Here is a 26,645-nt window from a genome sequence, read left to right on the forward strand (position 1 = left end):
CTCGAATGCCTGGGTTCATGGTAATTTTGGATTTATGAGCAAGCCAAGACCAGTTAGGTGCTGCCATTAGCTCAGTCATTTCATCTGTATCTACATCTCTAGCTATCACACAACATAATATTGCTTTGGGATTTTTTTTTGGTAAATACTATAAATAATATGAATTATATAAGTAGCCAATTCAGTTAGAAAGACGGGATAAGAGTATTTTAAATAAATAATGTTAATGAGGTTATTAATAAAACAAGCCAACACTGTTTTTCCTCCACCAGTATCCCTTTACTGGGAAGCAAGAATATTGTTGGCCTGAAAGAACAGCAACATCATGGACTTTCATGATAAACCCTAGGACTTCTTTCATTCCCATTAACATGGGAAGAAGGGGTATTGCAGAAATTTTAAAGCAGGGGACACTAAGCAGAATGCCAAAGCTAAACAGTGTCACAGAATACCAGCCCAAGAATAAACCATCATGGCATAACAGACTTTAGATGGCTGGATCAGGAAGCAACATGTTAATCACTTTGGTTCTTTCCAAGCAGGATAAAAAAAGGGAGGTTTTAAATCCTGTTCTCTTACATGAGCCACTGCAGATCAAAACAGGGCAAAGGAGGTCACCACTATGCCCTTGATCCCAGGATGCCTGGCTGATCACTCTCGGAGACAGTGTGTTGCATTAGAGGATCTTATACTTGAACTATCTGAACATTTCTTATATGTGGTTGCATAAACCTTCACAGGTTCAACTGATAAGACTCCCACCTTGAAATATTGTTTTACTTTTCCCTGAAGGAAATGGGGGTCCTCCTTAAGGCAATGCTTGAGTTGAGATACTTTCTCTGCTATCTTCAAAAGGTCAATAGGATCTCCTTCATGGTTCCAGCAAGAGGCAATATTCTTAAAGAAAGGGAAAGAGTTAGAAGAAAGAATACAGATATTCCACATGGAAGACATAAGACCAGCACAGCACTGTCCCTCCAGAGGGAGCTTTTTCTGTCTGTAGCAACTCCCACTAGCGGTACCTGACCTGCTCAAAAAACACATGGAAGATAGCTGCACACCCTAGCAAATGCCCAACAATTCAGAGAAAAGCCCATGTTCTGCTTTAAAAAACAAAGAGGAAGAAAAGAATGAAGATGGATGATCTCTTTGGTCATCAAGGCCAAGATTCAGTCCCACTTGGGAATAGTCTGGCCTGAAAATTGTTTATCCCAACTTGGCATCTCCGGGTAAGTTGCAAGTGCAGTTCCATGCTGGCCAGGAACTCTGAAAGTTTAGCCTCAAGACAGCAGTAAGACACCAACTGGAGAAGACTCATCTGCTCTGATCAGCAGCAGCACTCTTAGGTCACAGGCTTTCCCATCCCCGACCATCTGATTCTTTTAATGGGAAGGGAAACCTCAGGTCTTCTGCATATAGAACACAGACTGATGGCTCCTCTCAAAAGGACTAGGCTCTGTCCTAAATATAAGGCAGCTTCATATGGGATATGAGAATTAATGGAGATATATAATGCAAGGGCTTCCCCAGCACACCTTTTGCAGCCCTTCTGGCGGTTCCAGAATGGGTGGACTGGGGGGTGGAGACAGGGGCTAGGAATTAAGGAGCAAAAAGGATGTTTGCAAATACCCAAGGCATCTGTTTCTCCCCTTAAAACTCACCCCAATCCATCAACAGGTTCTGACCTAGCCCACTTTCCAAGTACAGCTGCTCAAGGCCTGGTGCCGCTCTTGAGTCAATAAAGTTCAGCAACGTTGATTTAGAGAGATGCTCCAGGAGAAACAATTACTGGCACTGGGTTTGAGTCAATCAATGTTCTATTTTTATTTTTTTTTTTGGCTGAGCCATTCTGTTTTGTTAAGAAATATCTCCCCCGTGTTCAAGTCTTAAGTTATTAGTGGGATTTCTGCAATTCCAGCTGTCTCAAAGAACAACCATAACCCCCAGTACAGAGGAGAAATAGCAAGATCAAAAGATGAGACCCAATGCGCCTTGAGACTCTTACAGGAGTTCCTTTGATGCGTTTTTAATTGCACTCCGATTTGTACCCTAAAATCCTATTGCAAATGCTTAAAAATTGTGCAGTTAGGACTATCCCATACAAGCAATGTTTAGAGGTTTGTCTGCAGGTTTTATGGCTGCTTCTATTAAGCAGAATCCATCTGCTTTCGAAGGAGCATCACTTACTGACGTCAAGGCGAGTCCAAAGCCGGTTGACTGATGCTTCATCTGGATCTCAATTTTGTGGAGTAAAGCCTCAATCCTTTCTTTCTCAAATCCATTCCTGGGGATGAAAAGAAGTCATTTAATTCTGTTCCAACATCCCAGGGGCAAAACTCTCAGTTCCTGAATGAAGTGTATTAATTCGGTGTGGTCTGTTCATCTAACACAGAAATATGTGGGAGGTGGGGATGTATTTGATTTAAGGAAGGAATTAATTACAGGTAGTCTTCACTTACTGACTGTAATTGGGACTGGCAACTCCGTCACTAAGCAACATGGTCATAAATTGAAAAATCACATGATGTGCTGACTTATGACGGCAGTTCCAGTTGTGGTTGTTAAGTAAATCCCGTGCGGTCCTTAAGCGAGATGTCACATGACTGTGACTTGCAACTTCCTACCAGCTTCCCCATTGACTTTGCTTGTGGGAAGCCAGCAGTGAAGGTCGCAAATCACAATCATGTGACTGCAGGACACTGCAACCATTGTAATTGCCAAGCATCCAAATCATGATCACATGACCATGAGGATGCTGCGATGGCTGGAACTTTGAGGACCAGTCGTAAGTACCACTCATTCAGTGCCATCGTAACTTTGAACAGTCGCTAAACAAGTGGTTGTAAAGTGAGGACTACTGTAATGATTTTTTGTATTCTCCTACTATATGATGACTCAGATCTGGTGCTTCTATGGCTTCTCTACTTTTTCCCCCCACCATCTAACTGGATAAGTATAGCAACATTAAAAGACAAGACACACCAAAGCCAGCATCATGCTCTCAGCAAAAGCATATTTTCCCCACGTAATTAGATTTTAGCCACAAAGATCTACATTCCTCCTTTCATTCTTTTTTCTTTCGAAGTCCAATTTTTAGCTTTCAAGGTGCTAAGCATATATCAAAGGGATACTTTTGCCCTTCTTTATAAGGGGATTTATAAATAGCAAAATGATCTCAAATTTACATTTAAAACAGCTCAGAAAAGCAGCAGAATTTAGAGGTTTCTTTTCCCAGCACAGAAATTATGAAACACCATCACCACTGTCACAAGTTTCAAATAAACAAAATCTTAACTAGTTTTTTTACAACAGGGCAACAATTAAAAAAAAACGCTTGTCCTTACTCAATAACTTCATCAATTGTTTTAGCAATAATTTGCTTTACAGTGTCTATGTTTTCTTCAGAAATCCCTTGAAGACCTACACTAAAATAAGCTTCTCGTGTGGAGCAGTTAAACCTAGAAAGAGAGACAAGAATACAGACATCTTCACTTATCACAATTTGAACTTTGGGGAGCTGGATCTTGATAGGAAAGGCTGGATTCACATTTTGCATTAAGCCACGGTGGGTTTTATTTGTGGCTTAGCATGAATGTGGGAGCCCTCTAATATGGTTTAGGGTGTGAGCCAAGCTCCAAGGACTTGTGCAACAAATATGGTTAAAAAATATATCCTGGCTCAGTGTGCAACTATGCCCTGGGAAGAACAGGAGGTGGTTTGGTGAGAGAGAAGGCGACTTAATCGAAGTTCAACCACATTGCTGCCAAAACATTCCTTTAGGCTTCCTATTCAATGCAGGAAGACTGAGGACCAAAGAGGAATTTGGTCTATGGTCTTATTTTAATCTTTCTGAACTCCCACACAAAATTCCTTGCATATTTCAGATCCAAAAAGCTTGATTAGCCCCTATTTTAAACACCCCATCTAAGAAATCAAACTAAATTCCAGCTGTGGCATTCAGAGAGCCACCAGCAACATACTTACCCAGCATCTGGTGAAAAATCTGTTCCAAGACCAGCTTCGATCAAAGCTTTATAAAAGGGAGAATTTGGGCCAGCAACCAGTAGAGAAGACAACAAGTTCAATGTGAAGATTTCAAAATTATCTGTAATACTAAACACAAAGGAAAAAAGAGAGGATACCACTGTGGGATTCAACATACGTAACAGGGATATGGGAGCACAACAAATCACTTCTTGTTCCAGAAGATTCAGTTCCAGAAAACTGAACTAATTATTACTTTTTACTTGTAAACTGCCTAGAGTCACTTATACATGCGATGGGCGGTCGTAAGTTTGATAAATAAATAAATAAATGACGGGGAGCGGGTTAAGTAGTGTTACAATTTTGCTGAACTCAGTGCATTGGACTCCTGGGTCCAATTCAAGGTGCTGATTTAACCTATAAAGCCCTACATGGTTTGGCACCTGTGTGCTTCTGATTAGAACTGACCCATCCAATATGTTCATCCTAAGAAGGTCCCCACCCCACATGAGATAAAGGAGTAAGGGTCTAGAATCCCACCTTTTTAGTGTCAGCCAGCCCCACCCCTTATGGGATATCTAGACCCCTATGGTATAGGAAGCCCACGTTGCTGGCTGTTAGGATGGTACTGTTCCAATGGATTTTTGGTGAGGACTGTGAATCTGAAATGAAGAAATCCTTCAATAGATGTATAACTAAGTATAAATGGCATACTTTGGTGAAGTACAAAACATATTCCATGCATTTACTCACTTCCCACTTTCTTTTGACTTATTACTAAATTCATATACAGATAGTCCTCAACTTACAATGGCAATTGGGACTGGAATTTCCATCGCTAAGTGATGCAGTCATAAACCATGACCACATTGCTTAGCAATGGCAAACCCTGCAGTCCCGGTTGCCATTGTTAACTGAATCCCATGGTCACGAGGCAAGGCAACTTCCTGCCAGCTTCCCACAACCAAAGTCATAACTTCAAACAGTCGCTGAACAAATGATCATAGATCGAGGACTACTTGTATAGCTCAATCTAGCCCAGTATTTCCAATACTGACTGGCAATGTGTTTCAAAATTTCAAACTGGAGTCTTTCCCAACTTTATCTGGTTTGAATCTGAGATCCCATCTGGACCAAGCATGAGCTTTACCTTACAGACAGAATCTTTCCCCTATAACTTGCAAGATAATGCTAACGTCCTTTTCAGTAACTATGTACTACCTACTTCTCCAACTTAACAAGATGTTAAATAGGAAAGGGGAACAGAGCCAGATAAAAGAATTTACTTTCCACACAATACTAACTCTGCAATACTCAATCCAGTTCTCCCTTGTAGTAGAACAGGGCTAAGTATTGTCCTAGCAATCCCAAACTTCACTGCCCCACGGGGCTGGAGTTCAAATTAGATTGTTTGGATAGTACACTAGTGAACAAAATATTTCCAATTCTAAAAGTTTTGAGCTCAAAGCAGTGTGCGCTGCTCTCTCCAGAAGTGTTCCAAGCTCAAAACGGGAATGAGCGTGTGTCCCGACGTGTGTTTGTTTTCAGCTTGGGAAACTTCTGGTGGATAAACAACCCACAACCCATTTCAAATTCAAAATCTTCTGTCCCCAACATGGTTGGCTGAATCAGACCTATAGTTCAACCCACAACTGTAGTACATCAGGTTGAGTTAAAGTTAGGATGTACAGTTGAAGGCAGGAAGATACCTCACCACCACTTTTGAGGTTCTTTCATAGCAGAAAGTGTTTGTATGGAGTCCTCAGTTGCATATAAGTAGTATGATTCTAAGAGGAAGAACTCTTGCATTCCTACTACGTACTCTGCTAGGAGGTAGCTGATGCTGACCGTTGTCTGCTTCTTAGAGTCTGTAGCAAATGAATCTGCAGCACACGTCACATGGTGTTCCCTCTGCAAAAAAGAAAACAATGAGTAGGAAACAGGAGGTTATCTCCTCTTGTTGTTAGCTTGTTGTAGGCACGTTCCTGGCCAGGAAGGCACAAAGCATGCAAATGATCTTGTCCTGTTATTAGCCTTTAGTCCAGTGTTTTTCTCAACCTTGGCAACTTTAAGACATGTGGACTTCAACTCTCAGAATTCTCCAGTCAGCATGCTGGCTGGAGAATTCTGGGAGTTGAAGTCCACATGTCTTAAAGTTGCCAAGATTGAGAAACACTGCTTTAGTCCATTATGGATAGGTAATGCTGAGGAACTAGAAACAGTGCAGAGAAGAGCAACAAAGATGGTAAGGGGTTTGGAGGCTAAATCCTACAAAGAGCGGTTAAAGGAACCTAAAGAAGAGAAGGCTAAAGGAAAACTTGACAGAAGAGGGAGTAGATTTATTCTCCCTAGCATCTGAGGGTGAAAGCTTTACAGTGAGAGATCCAAACTTGAAGTAAGGAGGAATTTCCTGACTGCGAGAGCTATTAAGCAATGGAACAGCCTGCCTGATGAAGTTGTGGGTGTTCCATCACTGGAGGCTTTCCAGAAATGACTGGACAGCCACTTGTCAAGAATGGTATGAGGATTCCTGCACTGGGCCGGGGGTCGGATTAGAAGATCTCCAGGTCCCTTCCAACCTATGATACTAGGTTGTTAAGTCTTTCTGATCCCTGAACTGCAGTATCAGGGGATTGCAACTAGTATATTTTTCCTGCAAGCTAAAATGGACAGGCAGTAGAGAGGGCTTTCTTTGTGATGGCACCCTAGCGCTAGAACTCTATCAGTAAAGTTCCACCTAGTATTATCCTCTCATCATGGAGAGTGAGAAGCCAGGTTCTAGCAAGTGAGACGAAGCAATGGTTTCTCTCAAATCTGGAGCTACAGAAGAGAGAGAGGAATGAAGCCCACTCTTTCCTTAACCACAAAGTAGACACAGGTAGGTTCACTGGGGGTATGCAAAGCCTAAAGCAAGGTTTACTTTGCAGTCTTCTTTCTTTTTCCACCCCCCCCCCAAAAAAAAAGTGGTGGTGGAATCCTTCCACTGAGACATCTAAGAGCCATGAGGTCTACAAACAGAGGTAAGGAGACCACATCCCTCTATTGACTACTCTAATTTGGCAGCATCATGGTTTCAGGCAAGCTTCTTTTCCATCCCTTGCTATCTGGCCTTTTTCAACTGGACTTATAGGTATGGAACCTGAGAACATTGCATGCATGCAAAGGATGGAGTTGGTGCCTTGGACACTTGCATCAGAGCTGGATCTAGCTCCAATGAAGCCAACCCCTCTTCTAGCAACTGATTCTACAGAATACAGAGCAGGAATCCTGGTGCATTCAAACATAGCAAAGAAAAAAACTTACAGGCTTGTCCCAGATTTTCTGTGGTGGGACAGCAGTGTTGGGTTCAATTTTCTGGAATTTACTCAGGGCTTCCTCGTGGATTTGTTTCAAATGTTGCTCTAGTGGGAAGTTACCGTAAGTGAAGAACCTACAATTGAACGTAAGATTATTACTACTGGCCAAGGGGGGGGGGACCTAGAAAATCCCATTCATGCATATGGGAGAGAGCAGATACCACAAGAAAGCGTGTTCCCAGTGGATAGCTTGTTCTCAGTTGTCTATACTATCATATTAAACAGTGCTCTAGAAGAACTGCTGGAACCCCTGGCCTTCAGGTCTTGCTGAAGGGATGTGCTTCCCAAGATTTCCAGCTCTGCTATGACCTCTAAGAGCATCTTTTTTTCTGCAGGTGGGGCAGAGGTGAGACATCCTTAAACATCTTTGCACATACAGATCAACACATTCATTATTTATTCATTTGGAAAAGAAATAAACATACATTTCCAACGCCCTTAATGGCTTTGGATGGCTTGCAAAAAGACTATTAAAAATAATCATAATCACAATATAGTTAAAGGAAGAAAATATGAAATACTAAGAAGCAGAAATGGAAACATTAGAACATTGAAAAGGCTAGTTAAATAAAGATGCTTTGAGCCACCCTGAGAACTGTAATAAGGAAAGGCTTGATTCAACTTCGGTGGCCCTCTGCCTCAAGGGAGAAAAGAGAATTGCTAAAAATTTGAAAGAAAATGATTTGTCTCTGTATTGGCATTTCTTCAAATAGCCCATTCACATTCACATGATTCACACCCATGCAATTAAACAGTTTCAATTAATCACAGTTTCCCATTTTCCCTAAACAAGAGTTTTATTAGCTTCCAGTTCAGTATTTTTAAACAATCTTCACCTTTCATTAATATCCTGGGTTGTTCCAAAGTTGGTCTTCCGGTTCCAAAGAGACTACGCTATGGTTAATAAGAGTCTTCCTGGCTTAATTTTGTTAGAGCAAAAGGACTGCACATTTAGAGAAAATGGATCAGCCAAACCAGTGTGTCCAAAATCTTACTTGGGAATACAGAAAGGTAAGCTATTTTGCTATCTTGAGTTCCGTCATTTGCTGAATGACAAAGCAATTGTTGCACAATTATTACAATGCCCCCACTTTCTCTTGCTTTCCTCTTTCTTTCTGATACCTTGCATTGCTGGGATGATAATGAGTCGCGTGGAACTGTTTCAGCTGATCCCAGGACAGATCAGGGATCTTCAATGGATCACCACCAGACACAACTGCATATGTGTGATCAGGAAGAATCTTGTTTTGAAGGTGCTGAGAGAAAACTCTCTCATTGTCTGCCTTAAAATAAATATTTTATTAAGAATAAGAATAATTGAACTGATCTTCTATGGCCCAGCACTAACCAAACATCAGATCATCTCTGGGCACTGATGGCCAGTTATCTCTACGGCTGCAAAAAGATATTATGTAAGTCCTCCAGCGTCCCTCAGCATTGGACAGCTGGGTGAACCTGGTTGTTCAGCAACATCCAGAGGGCTACCATTTTCCCACTGCCACCCTAGAGGTCAAGTAACATCTGCAGAATTGACTGCAGTTCTTTGACTCTGCTAACAAGACAGCTGCAATACGATTATTATGGGGCAGAAACTTCAGTTGGAAAGATAAAAGTCCAATTTACACAATGGTTCAACTGAGAAATTGAGCCGAATCACAGCTGAGCAAGCTAAATTATGGGTTGGCATAATGCCAACCGTGGCCTTCTGATTCTCCAGCACACCAGAATCAGAAAGCCATATTCTGAAATGTGCCTGAAAACCTCAGTTTGCACCAAATACATTCTGAGATTAGGAGTAGTTCCACGCATCATGTTAAATTACAATAAGGCATGCCCATTTCTGCTTTAGAGTCATGTGTGAATGGGTCAGTGTGAAATCATGGTTTCCTGTTGGCTTATCAATTGCAACTGTGGTGTAACATGCCATGTGACAAGGCATTATTTGTTTGTAGACCCCTGATTTACCCCAAGCTTCTTATCTAAAAGCAAGAGCAGCTAAACCAGGAAAGACAACTATCACAAATGTCCAAGTAAGCTATGCTTGCCACCTGAAATATTGGATCTGCATTCACAAAAGCCACAATTTTTAATCATGACTTGTTGACGAAGCTACAGCAGCCTGATTCACATGCAACACTAAGTCACAGTGGATGGGTTCATGCATAGTGCTAAGCCATAACATAATTTGTTTGGTTTGGATTCAGTACCATGTATAAACCCATTTCACAAACCACAGTTAAAACAAGCCATGGTTTGGTACAAAGTAGGAACACAGGCCATGTCTGAACCTGCAAAACAAGGAGACAACTCTAAGAAGAGCCTTGCTGGGTGAAAACCAATACACCCATCCAAGTCATTTATAGAAAATGTTAAACGGTGAAAGATCTAAGGCATTCCTTTCGAATCCTGAAGCCTTTGCCATCTCAGTGAGTTTTAGGCCTCAGAACAATTCCTTAAGAATTTTATCCTATCTACCCCTTCCCTGGGCCCAGCCTGTCACCACTCAAAAACAGAAGTATTTTATAGCAGCTCCCCAAGAATTCCTAACCAGCAAAAAGTGTAACAATAAAACAGGGCTTACAAAAGCTCCCTTCATTTCGTTAAACACAACTCCTTTGAAGGTTAACGGGGTCTGAGGATCTGCTGGACTCTCGTGTTCCAACCTCCAGCCTTCCTGCCTGTGGAGATTTCAGACATGCAAAACACGAGTTAAGAATTTTTGGGGTTGTACATCGTGGCTCTGTCCATGAGCTGGAACGCAAGGTCTTACCAGAAATCCAGAGGCCTCAAAGAAGGAAAAAACACAGCGTCCAGGTAGACAGAGAGGAGGTTCTGAAAGTCCTTGGGATTTTGGGTAGAAAATGGGTAGAGTGTATAATCACTAGCTGCATAAGAGGACGACAAAAATTAAAAATAAAATAATAAAACAGTTCAAAATTAAATCCATGAGTTTTACAATCTTCATCTCATTTTCAAACCAAGCCCTGTATCATGATATTTCTTTTCTTTAATATAATTTTCTTGAATTTTTAAATTTTAGTAAATAATTTAATAAATTTAAATAAATTTTAACATTTATTGAAGTTTTAACAAGATAAAAACAATACAAATACTAGAAAAGAAAGAAAAGTGAATGAGTAAGGAAGAAAATAGAAGAAGAAGTAGAAATAGAAAGAAACAAAGAAAAGATTTTAAAGAAATGGCTTCCGATCTTTTTGACAGCGGTTATAAATGCATTTGTATTTTACCCTCTCTCTCTAAGGTTATATCATAATTTCCTTCTTTCTATAAGCTACCCTTTCTAATTCTCAAACACATAAATCACAAGTTCATTTTTCTCTTTTTTTGCAGCAGAAAGTCCATAAGGGGTCTCCGGTCCCTGATAAATGCAGTTATTGATCTTTCTCTAATCAAACAAGTTAATTTTGCCATTTCTGCTAGTTCTGTCATCTTCACCAACCATTCCTCCATTGTGGGTATTTCAGAGTCTTTCCATTTTTGCACATGTAACAGTCTCGCAGCAGTAATTATATATAAAAATAATCTTCCGTGGCTCTTTTCTAATTGACTGTCCATTAATCCCAGCATGTTTCATGCCATTTCTGATGTTTAGGCACATGTACCATTTCTTAGGGAGCCAATTCTATGGAAACGTGGAAATATTGGAAAGCTTGAGAAAGCTTCAAGTACAAAAGGCAAATAATAATAATAATAATAATAATAATAATAATAATAATAATATAACCCCAAGGAAGGGATAGGTACCAGTATCCCTCCAGATGTGGTAACTACAATTCCTCAGCTGCCTTGGGCTACCAGGAGTAAAAGTTCAACATTGACTGGAGGACAACAGGGTACAAGCCCCAAACCAAGGGTTGACCGTGTCATAAAGTGCCCTTAGAAAATCAGGAAAGGATGCAGAGAAATGGTGCCCTCGAAGAGAGATTGTGCATGGCTGACTGGTACAGTACGTGGGAACAGTCCATTCCTAGGATGTGCATAACATGTCAAATATCAACCCTCTCCAACTCTTCTTGAGTTCAAAGCGAGTTGTTCTGCATTTGAAACAGGCTATTTTTATCCTTCTTAGACAGGTTTTGACCTCACCTTTGTCTCAACCTTCAAATGGAGCTATCTCAACCTCAAGGAACTTCTAAGGTGATCAACAGTCCAGTTTGAATATGAGGAAAGTGTTTCACACTCAAAACGGGGTGTCTCACTACCAAAATGGTTGGAATCTAAAACATTTTGGACACCGCTACTTCATACCGCGATGTTCTATTAAAGGATCCACTTACAATGAAAAGATGCAGGGACTTTCACCTGTTAAAAAATTTGCTTCCAAGCCAACAGGCCCCATTGCAACCTACCTGAAGCCACATTAGAGAAAGCTAGACTAGGGCTGGGAACCTAGAGACAGCAAGCTTCTGGTTGGGTTCACAGACTGCTTTAAGCTATGCTTTGCTCAACCATGATTTAACAGAAAAATCGACAACGGTCTGGATTTATATAAGCTAAGTCAACACCAAACAAAATATGCAATGTTGGTTAGTGTGTGGCATAAACCAGATTTCTATCAGCAAAGGATGTTCTTTGCCACTGATAAAAAGTTGAAGTCACTGGTTAAAGTTTAAAGAAGTCCACACACGCTTCTCAGGAAGCGTACGGAAGTACTCTGCCACTGTGTTCTTCTGAAACGTATTTATTTATTTTGACTTTCCAGGCTAGATACTAAACAGGCCTGATTTTGAGCTTTCGAACCAGATGGGAGCAGCTAGATACGGTCTCTGAACCCCTGGTCAAACAACAAGACAGGGAATGTACTTTTATGTATGTGTGTGGAAATAGTCTGCTCTCTATTACGTGTGCAGAAGTGTCACCTCTCCCTTATCTAGATCCAATCATAAAAACCTTAAATGGAGCTTTTTGGTTGCCTTGAGTAGAAATTTCCCATAAGCGGTCAAGAACACACATGCCCCTAAGTAGGGATGTCAAATTCATCAAAAAAGAAGCAGGACATTCCTGAGAACTCAGCAGCCCTTTGTTTCCCTCAAGCCTAGGCCAAATCTCTTCCTGAATTGTGCCATTTCAGGAGCAATTTCCAGAAGTAGATTCTCCAAACTCAAAGCAATGTGAGTTATTCTAGATACTTACCTATACAACCTGTGCCAGATGGGAAAGTTTGGGTGGAGGTTCAGCATGCTCCAGAGGGAAACAAAATGTTCCTGAGTTCTACAAGATATTTGGCTCCCAGATCAAAAATGTTGTGTATCCCTACCACTGAGACAGTGAGGCAGGGATGAGATGGGACATCTGCCAGTATCACAGACAGTTCAGACACTTAAATGAGGGTGCATTCTGCTTAAAGAAGATTTCTTCTTTCCAAGATTTTAATGCTAAAACATAAAATCCCTGCTCCTAATTTTTTTAAACAGGATCAGAGCTTGGTTTCAAAAATCTATTTTTTACCATTACTTTAATTATATAATTCAGGAAATTATTAAGAACAGAAGTTTTTAAGCACATCTTTTAGATATAGAGGATACCATCTAATTTTAAGGTTTCTTGATGGTTGTCTTCTGATTTTATCTGTGGTTTACTTATTGCTTATTTATTGTGAAACAGCAATAAAATGTTGCAGTACATCTGCCTCCTAAAAAAAGTGTTCCCGTTCAGGGTTTCAGCTAGCTGTCGCCTGCAGTCAGGACAGTTTGCCCTCCTTCTCTCCAATGTATTCCATGCGCTGTTGATATTTCCAATTGTCACTATACATTTATTAACTATTAAGCATACTAGGCTTTTCTTTTTTCTGCCAATTTGGGGGAGGGAGTGTCTTAGTAACCCTGTTTGGGCAACAGTCTTGTTGGCACTCACAGTCAGAATTCATCTTGGAAAAAGCAATCTACGTTGCAGACTTCATTGTACAAATAAGCTGCCACGTACACAACCCTGTCAGTTCCCATTTCCTCACCTGTAAATGCATTCATGAAGGTAGAGAGCGACCGATTCAGCATTTTGAAGAACGGGTCCCTGACAGGATACTTCTCCGATCCACAAAGCACAGTGTGTTCGAGGATGTGGGGAACACCCGTACTGTCCATGGGGGTGGTCCGGAACTGCACGCTGTAAGACGAACAGGAAAATATTGAAGTTTTCATTTTTCTTCTTCAAGGGGTACCTTACGTTTTGGTTTAAATAAGCACTCAAGGTAACTTACAATAAAAAAGCAAAACGCTAAATATAGAGCATAACAGTACAATACGTGATGTCACCCGCATAAGGAAAAACATTCATGTCTCTCTCCCCCAATCAACACACTTGAGGAAGCAGAATAACCAACATGCCAAGGACTACAAAAGTGAGTTTCACAACTGAGTAGAAGTCTGAACCCATGACTTCTGGTAGAAGACAAGAACTCCCAGGTCCCCTTTGCATTCAGAGCTTTGGCGCTGGAAGTTAATACTTCTAAACAAAAGGGGAGTAACAAAAATGCCAGACATTTTAAGGGCAAATATGCTACACAGCCTCAAAGGCTTTCAAGACCAGACAACCCACAAAAGAGATTCAGCACTCTTGACCTGAACAGATTGTTGGAATCTTCTCGCGCCACGTGCAAATATTTGGCTCCTGTCTTGTCATGGTTGAGTTTAAGTGCCGTCAAGAATAATTCAGGAATTGCCGTCACCTGGATAAGAAACAAAATATATATACACACATCTCTCCCAATTAACACAAATGATTAAGCCACCAGCACTTCTGCAAAGCTTGAGTTCACAATCCATGCTCAGCCACATTGCCCCAGAAGCACAGCTGGAAGGACAGTCAAGTTTGGTCAAGCCAGCTGCACACCCCCAAATTGGAACACCCGTAGCACATCAGGGTGGTGGTTCTCAAAACTAACAAGCAGAGTTTCTCAGAAGCTTCCTAAGCTTTCTCAAGAATACTCCCTCCTCCCTCACCTTACTGTTATACATTTACAGGTAGTCTGCATTTAGCAACCACAATTGGGACCAGCAACTCGGACGTTAAGCGAAGCGGTTGCTAAGTGAAATTGTGACTGTGCTTACGATCTTACCGCTTTATAGACTTGCGAAGGTCATAAATGTGATCTTTGGTCGCAAAGTTACTTTTTCATCACTGTCATAACTGTGAACTATTGCTATATGAGGTAGTCGCTAAACAAGGACCTGTATTTGCTAGTTTGTTTGATTTGCCTCCAGGGGCTCAAGGCCCCTTATGTGGGGATTCCCTTAAATTTTATTCCTGCAAGGTAGGCTGGCTGCAAGAGTGTGACTTTCATGCAATGAGGCCTGAACCTGAGTCTCCCTGGCCCTAAACCACCACATTCCTCCTGTGTCTTTGCAACCATGCAAAACCACGGTTTTACAACCAAGGTTTGCAAGGCATCCTTTGTAATGTACAGTTTACGTTGCATGTCATCAGGGGTTTCCACAGGCCTCAGAGGCAGGATACAGGAAGACCGAAATTGCACCGTGCAAGAGAAAAATCAGTGCTTTTAACTTCTGACCTGTTTAAATGCTGCCAACTTTCACGGAAATGAGCTCTGGAAGCCCCAAATTACCAGGAATCCCGAATTCAAGGTGAGACGGTGACTCTTGGAAACAAAACTTTGTACCTGGCTTACGGTGAATCCATGGATGCGATCTCCACTTTTATACTGCAGCGCCCTTTCATGCGCGGAATAACTCTTCCATCGCCACAGTCTCGGCCCAAACAATCCGGAGCTACGAAGATGCATAAGACATAACAAGGACAGTGCCCAGCTTTGTAAAGGGAAGAGGGCAGAGCAGGGATCCATTTTCAAAAGCAATTTCGCCCCAGAATTCAATAGATAATCATGGGCGTGACTGCAAGGCTAACACTGGAGTGGAAAAGCCGAATCACAATAAACCGAAGAAATGAAAGCAAACCATTCCAGAAGACTCGAGAAAGAAAAGGAGGAAAACAGGAAAATAGCAACGCCTTGATTTTTATTTTTAACTCCTTGAGACAAACCCCTATTCCAGAGCTTCCATGTCACTCCATGTCATTCATGAACCTCTTTATTTTTGCAGATTCTCCTTTGCACCGACCCGTCAGGCCCTCCCCAAAACAGGCAAGTTAAGAAAAGTCGCAGCCAAAGTCCCACCCAGATCTCTGGAGGATGAGTGGGGTGCGCAGCTGGAGTATGATTTGACTTAATGCAGGGAGAAATCCTGGGCCGTTTCGCCAGCCCACCCCACTTGCAACACTGCACGGCCAATGCCGAGGCCTAACACAATGGAAGCAGAGATACAAAAGTAGCGCCTATCAGCTTGCTTCTCCAACTAAGTTTCCTTTAGTTTGTTCTACGACGAAGGCTCCTAAAACCGCTCCGGGAACGATAAAGAGGAGAGAGGCTCTACCCACAATCCCCACGACGAAGCAGCGCGCATGCACAGCACAGCTGGTCAGGTCGGCGCGGAAAGCACTTTGCACATGCTCAGGGCCCTCCTTCCTTTCCCGCGCTCCACCTCAGAGCGGTTTCCAAAGCCCCAGCCCCCCGGGACGGCTCCGGGCGTTTGCAAACCGAGGGTGCTCGCCCTCTGGGGAGCAGCAAGGGGTCGGGGGAAGAGGGGGAAGCCCCGGAGCCCCTGAGCATGGGCAAAGCGGTTTCCGACGGCGCCCCGCGAAGAAGCCAGGCTCTGCCCTCCCGCCAGCAGTCCCTCCTGCTCCTCTCCTCTCCTCACCGGGCGAGGCTTGTCCGCGCCAGCCACCGGCCCCACATGGCGACCTTCCCGGCGGACAGCAAAGCAAGAGGCGGCCACGCTACGGCGGCTGCTGCGCGGACCGGGACGGGCCCCGGGAGTGCGCATGCGCGGGTCTGTGCCCGCTGACTCCGGCGCGGCTGCGGAATGGTCACTCGGGCAGGGGGCGCCCGCGCGGCTCCGCCCCTTTCCGCCTTTGCAAAAAGGGGGCGTTGCGCCGCTGCTTGGAAGAGCGCAGGTGGCTGCGGGGCGGGCGTCGCTCGTTCCCGGCTCCCTCGGCCCGGGTGGGGTGGGGTCGGGTGGGGGGCAGCATGCTTGCCCGGGCCCGTGGGCTGTGCTCGTCGTCCCAGCAGGAGGCAGCAGCTGGGCGCGCTTGGCAAGAGGTTGGCCCTTGGATGGGAGACCACGCGGACAGCCCCGCTCTGGAAGCTGGGCTCAGAAATCGGGGCGCGGGGGAGGTCGCAGAAGAAGGCAATGGCAAATCGGGACCCCCATTAGTTCAGATCTTCATTTTCAGAGGCGGTGACAACGTGTGTTTAGAAAGATCTTCATTTCTCTTATCTTTTTTCACCAGCAGTGTGTCCTGCCTTCTCTTTGTCTCTCCTGCATTTAAATGCATGTCATTACAATGAAAAGGAAAACACTTCTTTAAAAAATAAGAATTTTCTAAACTTAGGAAATTGGGGCATGGGGGGGCTTGGATAGAGGTATGATGACCTAAAAAAAAATTTCACACAAATATGTTTTCAACGTTGTTTTTGTTTATTTTGTCTGGAAAATTTGCAGTGAAAAGATGATGTATTTTCTAGCATTTTCTTTTTAAATAATGCATCAAGTGATTAAGTTGCAAAAGAAATTGGTTTATGTTTGGAAATAGACCAAATCAAGAAAGGAAGTGAGATGGGAAGGATAGAAAAACCTGTATCGATTCAGACAAGCCTCTATTTTTCAGAATCCCTTGAAAATAATTAAAAGGATCATAAGAATTAGAAACTGCTAATTTACAGAAACAGAAAATTAAAATGTTTTATATGGCAAAAAATCCATTCCAGTTATTTCTTTCCTTTTTTTGTTGTTTGGTGTTCTTTGTATATATAGCAGATGACAAAATCTAAAATTGAGGAATACCTCAAGCATGGGGATGGCTAACCCCATAGAGGCCTCCTGTCTTCAGCCTCAGATTTTTCATCTTGGACTCTCCTTCCCCCTTTTTAGTAATTCTTCCATTCATTCATTCATTCATTTGATTTCTCCCCTGCCCATCTCCCCCACAATAGGGGACTCTGGGCGGCTTACAAAGACATTAAAACTATAAATATATATAAAATACATAATACATAAAAAATTAATACTAAAAAAGGAAAATCCAAGAAGATGGAAAATTGGGCCGGGCACTTTTTAGTAATGCTTTTAATTCATATTTTATGTGTATGTGTGTGTGTGTGTATGTATATGTTTTTAATGTTTGTTGTGAGTCGCCCAGAGTTCCCCCATTGGGGGGACATGGGTGGGTGAGAAATTTAATAATAATAAAAAAAAATACATAACTTTTTAAAAATGCACACTAACAGTTTCTTTGGAGTACATGTTAACTTTTTGCCTGCCCATTTTGTTCTACAAGGCATAAATGAAAAAAATGCTACTTTCCTTAGCATTGGCAGCTTTCACTTCTGTTTGTAACAAAAAAAAAAAAAATCAAAACATTGCAATCCATAAAGATGTCATTTATTTTCTTAATTTTATATGCAAAACTTTTATGAGCAAACCAAATTACACTGCCTGAAATTTTTTTAAAAAAATGCTTCAAAATGTCGAGAAATTTTATGGGGGGTGGGTGGGAGAGAGAGCCAATCATAAGTCAACAAACAACTTTAAATGCATTTTGACTGTCTTTTAAAAATGGTAAAGGTATCTTTCAGCTGAGAGCAACTTCTTGTGACTTCACAGACAAAACAGTATTGCAGTTGTTGGCATCTGCTTATTTCTGGGGTATTTTCCAAATTCCTAATCTAGTCTAAACCCTCAGTATTCCCTGGTTGTTTCCTATCTACAAACTAACCTGGTACTTCTGACCGACCGTATCAGCCAATTATCCTTAATGTCCCCTTTCCTCTATGGGCTCAGTTTTCAGGCCTGAGTAGATAAGATGTGATAGTGAACATTGCTAGTATTTTCCATGTTCATATTTTTATTTTGTTTTGGATTATATGCCAGGGTCTCACTCTACTTACCCCAAAGTTTGTGGCTCAGCGCGGTAGTTGGAAAGGCTCTGATAGAAAATCTGGAAAAACTTTCAGAAGAAATAAAAAAAGACAAGGATTAAAATTATAACTAGCATTACCTCTTTTCTCCATCTTAAAGCTGGACTCCCACAATCAAACTGACCAAGTCATTCTGGAACAGTCTTATGTTATTATCTCCTACCCTGATGGCCAATCAATCAATCAAATTTATGTAATGTATTTTATGGAACAGTAATTCATTTAAATTTTTATATATTAACATAGTGGTAATTTTAGATACTTACATTTTACATTTTATATCTAACATGATCTTAGTGACTATATTTTCACCTAGTATACAATCAATCAATTCAATCAATTACTTTATTACAGTCAATTAGATCAGTACAGCACCTAGTATACACTGCACCTTAAATTGCACCCATGGAGTTTAGTTAGTTTTATAAATGTATTTTAACTTTATTTTAACTTTTAATTTTACTTTATCATTTTAAGATAGACTATGTATACTTTTACGGAGCATCATCCTTGTACTGATCCAAGACCGCAATAAACTTTGACTGACTGATTGATACCCTGATGGCCAAAACTACAAAGGATCTGCAAGCTCTAGTAATAACAGCCAAGGAGCACAGTGAGAAAGTGGGACTCAAATATAAAGAAAACCACACTAATGACAACAGGTAGAACAACCAGCCTTTGAATTGGCAATGAAGATATGGAAGTGCCGGAGAGCGTCTGCCTTTTAGGATCCATCATCAACAAGCAGTCAAGAAATACGATGCTGTGATTCATTTATACCTGCAAAGATCAGAATAGTGCAAGCCACAGAATTCCCTGTGACCCTCTATGGAAGCAAAAGTTGGACTTTAAAGAAATAGGATAGGAAGAGTATTGACGCTTTTGAACTTTGATGTTGGGGAAGACTCCTGGGAATACCTAGATAACCAAGAAAACAAACCGATGGATCATCAAATGCATCAACCCAGAGTTCTCACTCAAGGCACACTAAAGGCCCTTTTTAATGTGTGTCTTTCACACATACAGAGAGAGAGAGAGAGAGGCCCCTGGTTTTGTAGGTAAGTGGTACTTATGAACTCAGTGGGGTTAATTGGTTAGACCCATTTGCTTAGCCCTGGTGCAATGTCTGATATTTCTGAATATTTTCTGGGGAATTAAGTCCCAGTCAATTCAAAGTGGCTTTACTTCAAAGAAAGAATTTGGAGGGTGATACCTTCCGCAACTGTTAGCAAATAGGAATTAGGAGACGATTTTGATTAGTGCCAAATATATCTAGATCGCAAACCAACACGTCAATTTCTCAGTACAGCTGGCCTCCTAAAGATTTCCCTCCCCCCCCAACAGCCCTGGATGGCAAAACATCGTGACATGATAAGCCCAGTTAATCTTGTTTAAGCGAGAAAGGCTAACTCTAGAAATCATGTTAGATGAGATTTTCCTGGGCTTTGCTCTAGTTACCCTGAATTCTGTCAACATACTCTATTGATTGCAAGAGTTTGTTAGCTTTTCCTTAATGCCTTGCTTTCTTCAAGAGAGTTTGGAAAGAAGGACCTTTGAGATAGGACAGACAAGCCTTTTGGAGAAGGGAGGATATGCTTGTTTTAGTCTTGGCTGTTCCAAAAACAGAGTCACGAGCTTCCTTTCTCCAGAGACTATCAAAGCTTTAGGGCAACCCGCATTTAGCTACATCATTTCCATCACTGGCTCTTACGCAGTCAGCTGTGGGCACCTTCCAGCAGTGGAAAATGGGATGCCGGCTTGGAAAAACAAATGTTCTTAAATCATTGCCAATCGTGTGGCTTGCAGAGGTACCCATCTCTGAATACCAGTCCATATTTAAGCACAACATCACCATTTGTACCAAAGAAAGATCCCACATTTTGCCAAAGTATTAAAAGCTACAGGAAAAAAGAAAGAATAAAATACAAATACAAAAGTCCACAGGGCTGACCATGTTTTTAAAAAGAATCTCCTTGAAATCCAGCCTGATTTCTGGTGTTTTCACAACGTGTCCTTACTGAGAACAATATAGAAATGGTTTGCATGCTTTTAAAGAGAGAGTCTCCTTGAAACACAGCTTGATTTGTGATGATTGCCACTGCCTTCCCCTGGGATTTTCATTTTACTTCTCAGTCTAGTCTACCTGGGGGTTACCCATCCAAGTACTAACCAAGTCTGACCCCACTTAGCTTTTTGAGACTAGCCAAGAAGAGGTAGATGGTTCTTCATGAGCACAGAATGGAGAGTGTACTAGGGGTAGGAATACAAAAACCATAAAGAGGGAATGATATGTCCTGCTGGCTGGCTGGCTGCCAGGAACACTGGACACACTTAACCTGGTTACTGAATGAAGTCATTTTCTGGGTTAGCAGAATGCACTGAAGCAAACTATCTTTAAAAGCTGGATTCATGCAGTAGGTTAAGTAAACCACAAAAACTCACTCAGGTCCTCAATGTCCAAGTTTAGCACATCATGTAAATGCAGTTCCTCCACCTTTGTCCTGGTTAATGGTACCGTGGAAGCCATCTTCTGTGCGGCAGTATTTTGGTCCTGCAACTCCACATTTGATTCACAGCAGAGGGTGTGAACCAAGTTGGTAGTGCCTGAAGTGAAGTTCCATTATGTGAAAATGGTATGCGTTGGTAGGATTGCCAGATCTGGGTCAGGTCACCGTTATATGGTAGCCAAATGGTGGGGAACACTCTTGACTGTTTGCTAACGGTGGTCAGGTAGGTTTCTGCAGCCCAGATCTGGCAACCTTCACGCATGGTGAACTCTACCAGGGCCTCAGCAAGATGGGGGAAGTAGAACTACTTTCAACTAGTCTCAAAAGGCCTACAAACCCCTGAGGAAAAATTCAGAGCCGGGCTGAGAATTTGTCATGCATTTTTTCTTCTACCACTTCTCGTTCAATGCAATGAAAGAGAACTTGTTTCAAACCAAGCTTCAAGATTTGTGGACTTTAAAATGTGTGGACTTCAACTCCCAGAATTCCTCAGCCAGCATGAAAACTTAAGCAGTGAAAAACACTGGCTTCAGCAAGCCTAATAACCAATTACTCTGCTATAGCCTTTTCCCCATAGCAGCTATGTTTTCCTCTACTGTTGAGTTTTACATTGATATCATGTCTCCTGGGTTGCTTTTTATCTATTGTTTTGATGCTATGATGCTATATTCCTTTATGTAGTTTTAGAAGATTGTTATTCTATGTCGTTTAATATTTACCTAGGTTTTGATGGTTATTTATTGGAGTCATTATGAACTGGTTGACTTTGCTGGGAATCTAAATGAGCCATTCATTCATTCATTCATTCATTCATTCATTCATTCATTCATTCATTACACTTATGCGGCTGCCTATCTTATGCATGATAATCCTATCCATCTCACAACAAATTTCCATAAAACCAGAATAAACAAACCCACAAAACCCCACAACAACATTGTAGTGCCACATCATCTCACTAACTCGCTTCTCATTTCCATTTGCTGGGCTCGCTTCCATCCTAGTCCAGTGCCTGGGTGAAGAGCCAGATCTTCACAGCCCTCTGGAAGGCCAATGAGGTAGGGGCCCTCCAAATCTTAGGGGAAAGGCTGTTCCAAAGGCCCAGGACAACCATACTGAAGGTGTGTTTCTGAGGTCCCACCAGATGGCAACATTTAAGGGAAGGGACTTGGAGTGCGCCCACCCTACCTGACCTGAGGAGATGGGCAGATATCCTCAGGGAGAAGCAGCCCCAGAAATAACCTGGCCCCATGCCATTCAGGGCTTTAAAAATGATAACAGGCACACTGACTTGCACCTGGAAACTAGCTGTAAACCAGGGCAGCTTGTTCAACAGAGGTGTAATGTGGGTGAAACATGAAGGGCCCGGAACTGCACCGCTGCATACTGGCTCAATTGTAACTTCTGGGGGAGGTCTTCAAGGGCAGCCCCATGGACAGCATGTTACAGTAGTCCAACCGAAAGGCAACTAAGGTGTTAATGACATGACCAAGGCTTTCTGGTCCAGGAAAGGATGCAATTGGTGCAAAGGCCCCGCCCCTAGCCATGGCTGCCACTTGCTCCTTGAGTCCAGGAGTGCTACCAAATTGCACATCAACTGGGTCAGGGGAACCACTACCCCATCAAGAATTAAGGGTGACAATTCACTGGCTTCAGGGGGCCCAAAAGTCACTCATCTTGCCAGGGTTGAGTCTAAGCCAGATCCTCCCCATCTAGACCCTCACAGCCTCCAGCCACTGGGTCAACACCCGAATAGCATTGCCTGCTCAGTCAGGGGTTGAAATGTATAACAGGATCAGCTGCATACTGATGATACCACAACCTGTGTGTCAAATGACCTCACCTGGTAGCCTCATGTAGTAGATGTTAAATAGGACAAACATTATTTCTTTCAAAGGAAAAAAAAAACTTGGGAGACATTCTCCTGGCTGGAGATGAGCATCTTTCTACTAAGTCAGTGATGACTTGGTCAAGAAGGGTGGTGAATGTCTTTCAGTTCCCCAGCATTTCTCCTGCCATCTGCAGCCTCTTTCACATCCCATGCCTTAGTTTAAGATAAAAAGGCGTCCTTGATCTCATGAGCAACCAGAGACTTAAGAGTGATGCTAAGATGGGTTACTGAAATCAGCACCATCAGCCCCGAAGAGAAATTCAGAAGAAATTCTCAAGCTCCCTGAGAATCAGGAACCTCTTTCACAGAGACAGCATAGTTTTAAGAAATTGCAAGGCATATTCCAGCACGAACTGTGAAAACAAAAAAATCAAAACCATGTGGTTGAAGTTTGGTGGGTCTACCACACCCCCCAGTTGGGACTTCCAGGGCCCTTGATGGCTTTCCCCTCCTTGCAGAACAGCTTTCTCCAACATTTACTAAGCAAGGAAGATTTTCACAGCAATTTGTTCCAAACAGATTGAGAAAAGGGGAATTTTACATCTTGGCACCCTACAAAAAATAATGCTGGGGACATTACTGGGGAATCAGCTTTAGGCTGCTGTCAAAGGTTGATTTCACCTTTCCAAATCTGCCCACAGTGTGGTGGCTTCCTACCATGTTTGAAGAAAGCATTTACTTTTACCCAAGAAAACCCTTGATATTCTTTGAAATCTTGATTCTCCTCTCCTGCAGTTGCATCTCTTTCCATGTGTCCACACTCCTCCCCACTGCTGCATTTTGTGCTGTCCATAAATTTCCATTAAAATAAAAGAAGCAAGGGCATTATCTTGGAAATATGAATAGGGGGCTTTAAAATAAGTGCCTGGTATACAAAGCGCTATTAACCCTGTCCCTCCATTTGCCAGCTTTATATTAAAAACATATTTTCTTGCACCCATCAAGATGCCGTATGGACAAAATAAATAGGACTTTCTTGGGGAGTTTATTTTTCTCCCATTGAATAATATCAGTGTTTACTTTTCTTCATTACCACATTGTCATACTATATCAGATGCTGGTAGACTTACCTATGATAAACTTAACTCATCGGGCTCAGTACAATATGATTATTGTCAATTTAAGTGTGCAAGTTATTCCTCACTAGTTTATCTCTGCCGAGCAAAAATCATTGCCAGGAACATCATAACTACTGTGTTTTTCTTCTTGGGGGAACAGAGTGGAGGGGAGGGTACAGTTGAGTGCAATGCATTCATGATTTTCCCATTCCCAATTCCCATTCCAAAGTTTTTAATTTGCCATATTATTTTTGTAACTTGCTCTTCTTCCATTTACCTTCACAACAACCTTGTTACAAGGCATGGGGCCTGTAGGCTAAGCAGGAATTTAAAATCAACTTTCGAGGGCCATTACTGCCCAGTGGTCTCCAAGATAATGTTGATCATTGTTCCTTTTCTAACGTTCAGTGTTCTTCTCAAAATTAGCATATTGTTCGTTCATAACATGCCAAGTGAGCTTCACTTTTATTTTAAATTTCACCCAAACAGGATATTGATCTGAGGTCATCTAGAGTGTTTGAGGATAAACAAGTTTCTGAAAAAGGATTTAAAGTCCTGTGCAAATGTTTGCAAGTACAAATGGTCCCCAGTTTAAGAGTGAGTTCCATTCCCAAGCTCTGTCCTTAAGTCAAATTTGTATGTAAGCCGGAACAGTATTATTGTATAATACTGTATAAGTAGTATTGTGTATTTAATCCAAATAATTGTGTATATAACTCGAATTTTGCTACACTAGGCTCTGTGGGTCATCTGTAACCTGGGTGTTCTACTATGGGTCATCTCTAACCTGGGTGTTCTTAACCCAGGGACTACCTGTTCTGTACCTCAGATACCATGTCAGGCAGATGAACTCAGTGTTATCCTGAGGCCTAACTTCTGTAACAGTCTTCCCTGCCCGATCCTATCCTGAGGTTCTCCTCTCTTCAGAGCAATATTTATCTGTACATGTTCACTGGTAGTGGGAGAAGCTCACTAGGTAGGACACAAAGCAAACCCTCAATACTGCCTTGCTGGCTGTGCTCCCCAGTGCACCTGAAAACATGGCAGCATGCTTCATAGCTCCTTTGTGGTCTTTCCCCTAGCACAACTGTAGATGTTTCAAGCCAAAAAGAAGGGCTGGCCCTGCCTTCTCCTATAGTTGTCCATCCACCTCGCCTCCTTGCATATGCTACCAGTCAGTTGGTCTTCTGAACTTTTACACACAGCATTGTAGGATCAGTGTGCAAGTTTAGACCACCACGATGAGCCCACAGTCCCCCATACGAGTCCAATCAAGGAAGAGTCTTGGAGGCAATGAGTAGCAATGGCAGAGTTTCCAAACTTCCTAGTGTGGTTTTATCTCCATTTCTTGAAGCAGCTTACAGTTCCTCTGAATCCAGCTACTCTCATGGACGCTTTCTCCAATTTCTCAGTCAATTTCAGTAAAAGGACATCAATGCGTTTTTCTGGCCCTCACAGGCAAAAACAGGAGAATTTTGGAGGGCCTTCAAAATGGGCCAGAATTCAGTTCAAGCCCAATACAAAGTGAACCCCACAGAGTTAGTGGGAGTTACGTTTTTTTAGGCACGAACATAATAGCTGAACCCTTACTATGCTGCTATCTGAGTAATAATTATAATGATAATAGTAATAATAATGTTGAAGTAACTGAAAGAGATTAGGAAATGCCAAGTTTTGTAAATACAGGTTGCAAGCATTTGAAAGAAGTTGACAGTGATACCAACTTTAACTGGGGCCCTAGGTGTAATACCATGAGGAGTTACAAAAAAAAAGATTTGCCTAGAACTGCAACAACTTATGAAAGCCCAACAACAAATCAGGAGAAGAGAGGAGATGTTTCTATCATGGTGGGATTCAGGTCCCTTGGCAGAGTGATCGGCGGAACATAAAATGCCAGAGGTCGAGAGCCATTGCTTTAGTGTCCAGGGTGTTGCCTTCCCAAATCCCCAGTTTGGAATCAATCAGTGAAAAGCTTTTTTTTCCCCATGTTACAAAGATATGTCCAGATTGGTGGAATGGGGATGATTAACTGCTAGTTTAGTTGTTTTTGATCCCCACCACAATTTGTTAAGATTAAAACAAAGTTTCAGGAAGGCATATTTTCAAGCATATAACTCTTATACAGTATACGTGGCTAAACATGGGGAAAGGACTGCTCCAAGGTTGTATAGTGTCCCCTTATTTAACTTCTATGCGGACTTTATCATAAACGCTAGACTAGGGGGAATAGAAATTGGAATTAAAATTGCTGAAAAGAAACATCAACAACTCAGATATGCTGACATACCATTTTGTTGGCTGGAAGCAAGGAAGACTTGAGGAATCTGTAGCTGAAGGTGAAAGGAGAGAATGCAAAAATCAATTTGTTGCTCAGTATTAAAAAGAAAATAACCCCTCTAAGATTATGTCACCAGGCAATGTCAACCCTAATAGGTAGACCATAGAAGTAGTAACAGACTACCTTCCTAGCCTAAAAAATTCACAGGGATAGTGACTACAGTTATGAAATAAAGAGATGTCTTCTCCTTGGAGGAAAACTTACAACAGATCTAAACAAAATATTAAAGTGCAGGTACATGTTGTCAAGACTGTGATTTTCCCAGCTGTAACATATGGCTGTGAAAGCTGGACCATCAGAAAGTCTGAATGAAGAAAAATGGATACTTTTGATTTGTGGTGCAGGGGAAAATTTTGGAGAGTACCTTGGATAGGAAGAACAAATTATTCCACATTAGATGAAGTAAAAGCAGACTGCTGCCTAGAAACACTAATAATGAAATTAAAAGTTAAATATTTTGAAGCAAAAGTCATTGGAGAAGACCTTGATGTTTGGAAAAA

At 41.9% G+C, this 26,645-nt stretch overlaps 1 protein-coding gene across 2 annotated transcripts in view; it reads right to left on the reverse strand.

Moving 5' to 3' along the window:
- Window positions 1-16,228, reverse strand: part of PITRM1 (pitrilysin metallopeptidase 1) — a 37,709-nt gene extending 21,481 nt beyond the window's left edge. The window contains exons 1-13 of one of the 2 annotated variants that reach the window (XM_025175654.2): window positions 16,070-16,228; window positions 14,977-15,085; window positions 13,919-14,025; window positions 13,312-13,463; window positions 10,111-10,225; window positions 9,922-10,018; window positions 8,463-8,623; window positions 7,288-7,414; window positions 5,807-5,895; window positions 3,985-4,113; window positions 3,345-3,458; window positions 2,188-2,284; window positions 763-897 (exon numbers count right to left, since the gene is read on the reverse strand). In XM_025175654.2, the coding sequence (XP_025031422.2) occupies window positions 763-897; window positions 2,188-2,284; window positions 3,345-3,458; window positions 3,985-4,113; window positions 5,807-5,895; window positions 7,288-7,414; window positions 8,463-8,623; window positions 9,922-10,018; window positions 10,111-10,225; window positions 13,312-13,463; window positions 13,919-14,025; window positions 14,977-15,085; window positions 16,070-16,107 (1,470 nt within the window). In that variant the 5' untranslated portion in view covers window positions 16,108-16,228. Of the gene's footprint in view, window positions 1-762; window positions 898-2,187; window positions 2,285-3,344; window positions 3,459-3,984; window positions 4,114-5,698; window positions 5,896-7,287; window positions 7,415-8,462; window positions 8,624-9,921; window positions 10,019-10,110; window positions 10,226-13,311; window positions 13,464-13,918; window positions 14,026-14,976; window positions 15,086-16,069 lie in introns of both variants that reach the window. The other variant, XM_088150602.1, reaches the window with a different exon arrangement.
- Window positions 16,229-26,645: the final 10,417 nt, after the last annotated feature.

Source organism: Python bivittatus, unplaced genomic scaffold (genome assembly GCF_059951505.1).
Source record: "Python bivittatus isolate LINGU-HERP-01145 unplaced genomic scaffold, Pbiv_v1 ctg000610_np1212, whole genome shotgun sequence".
Lineage (NCBI taxonomy): Eukaryota > Metazoa > Chordata > Lepidosauria > Squamata > Pythonidae > Python > Python bivittatus.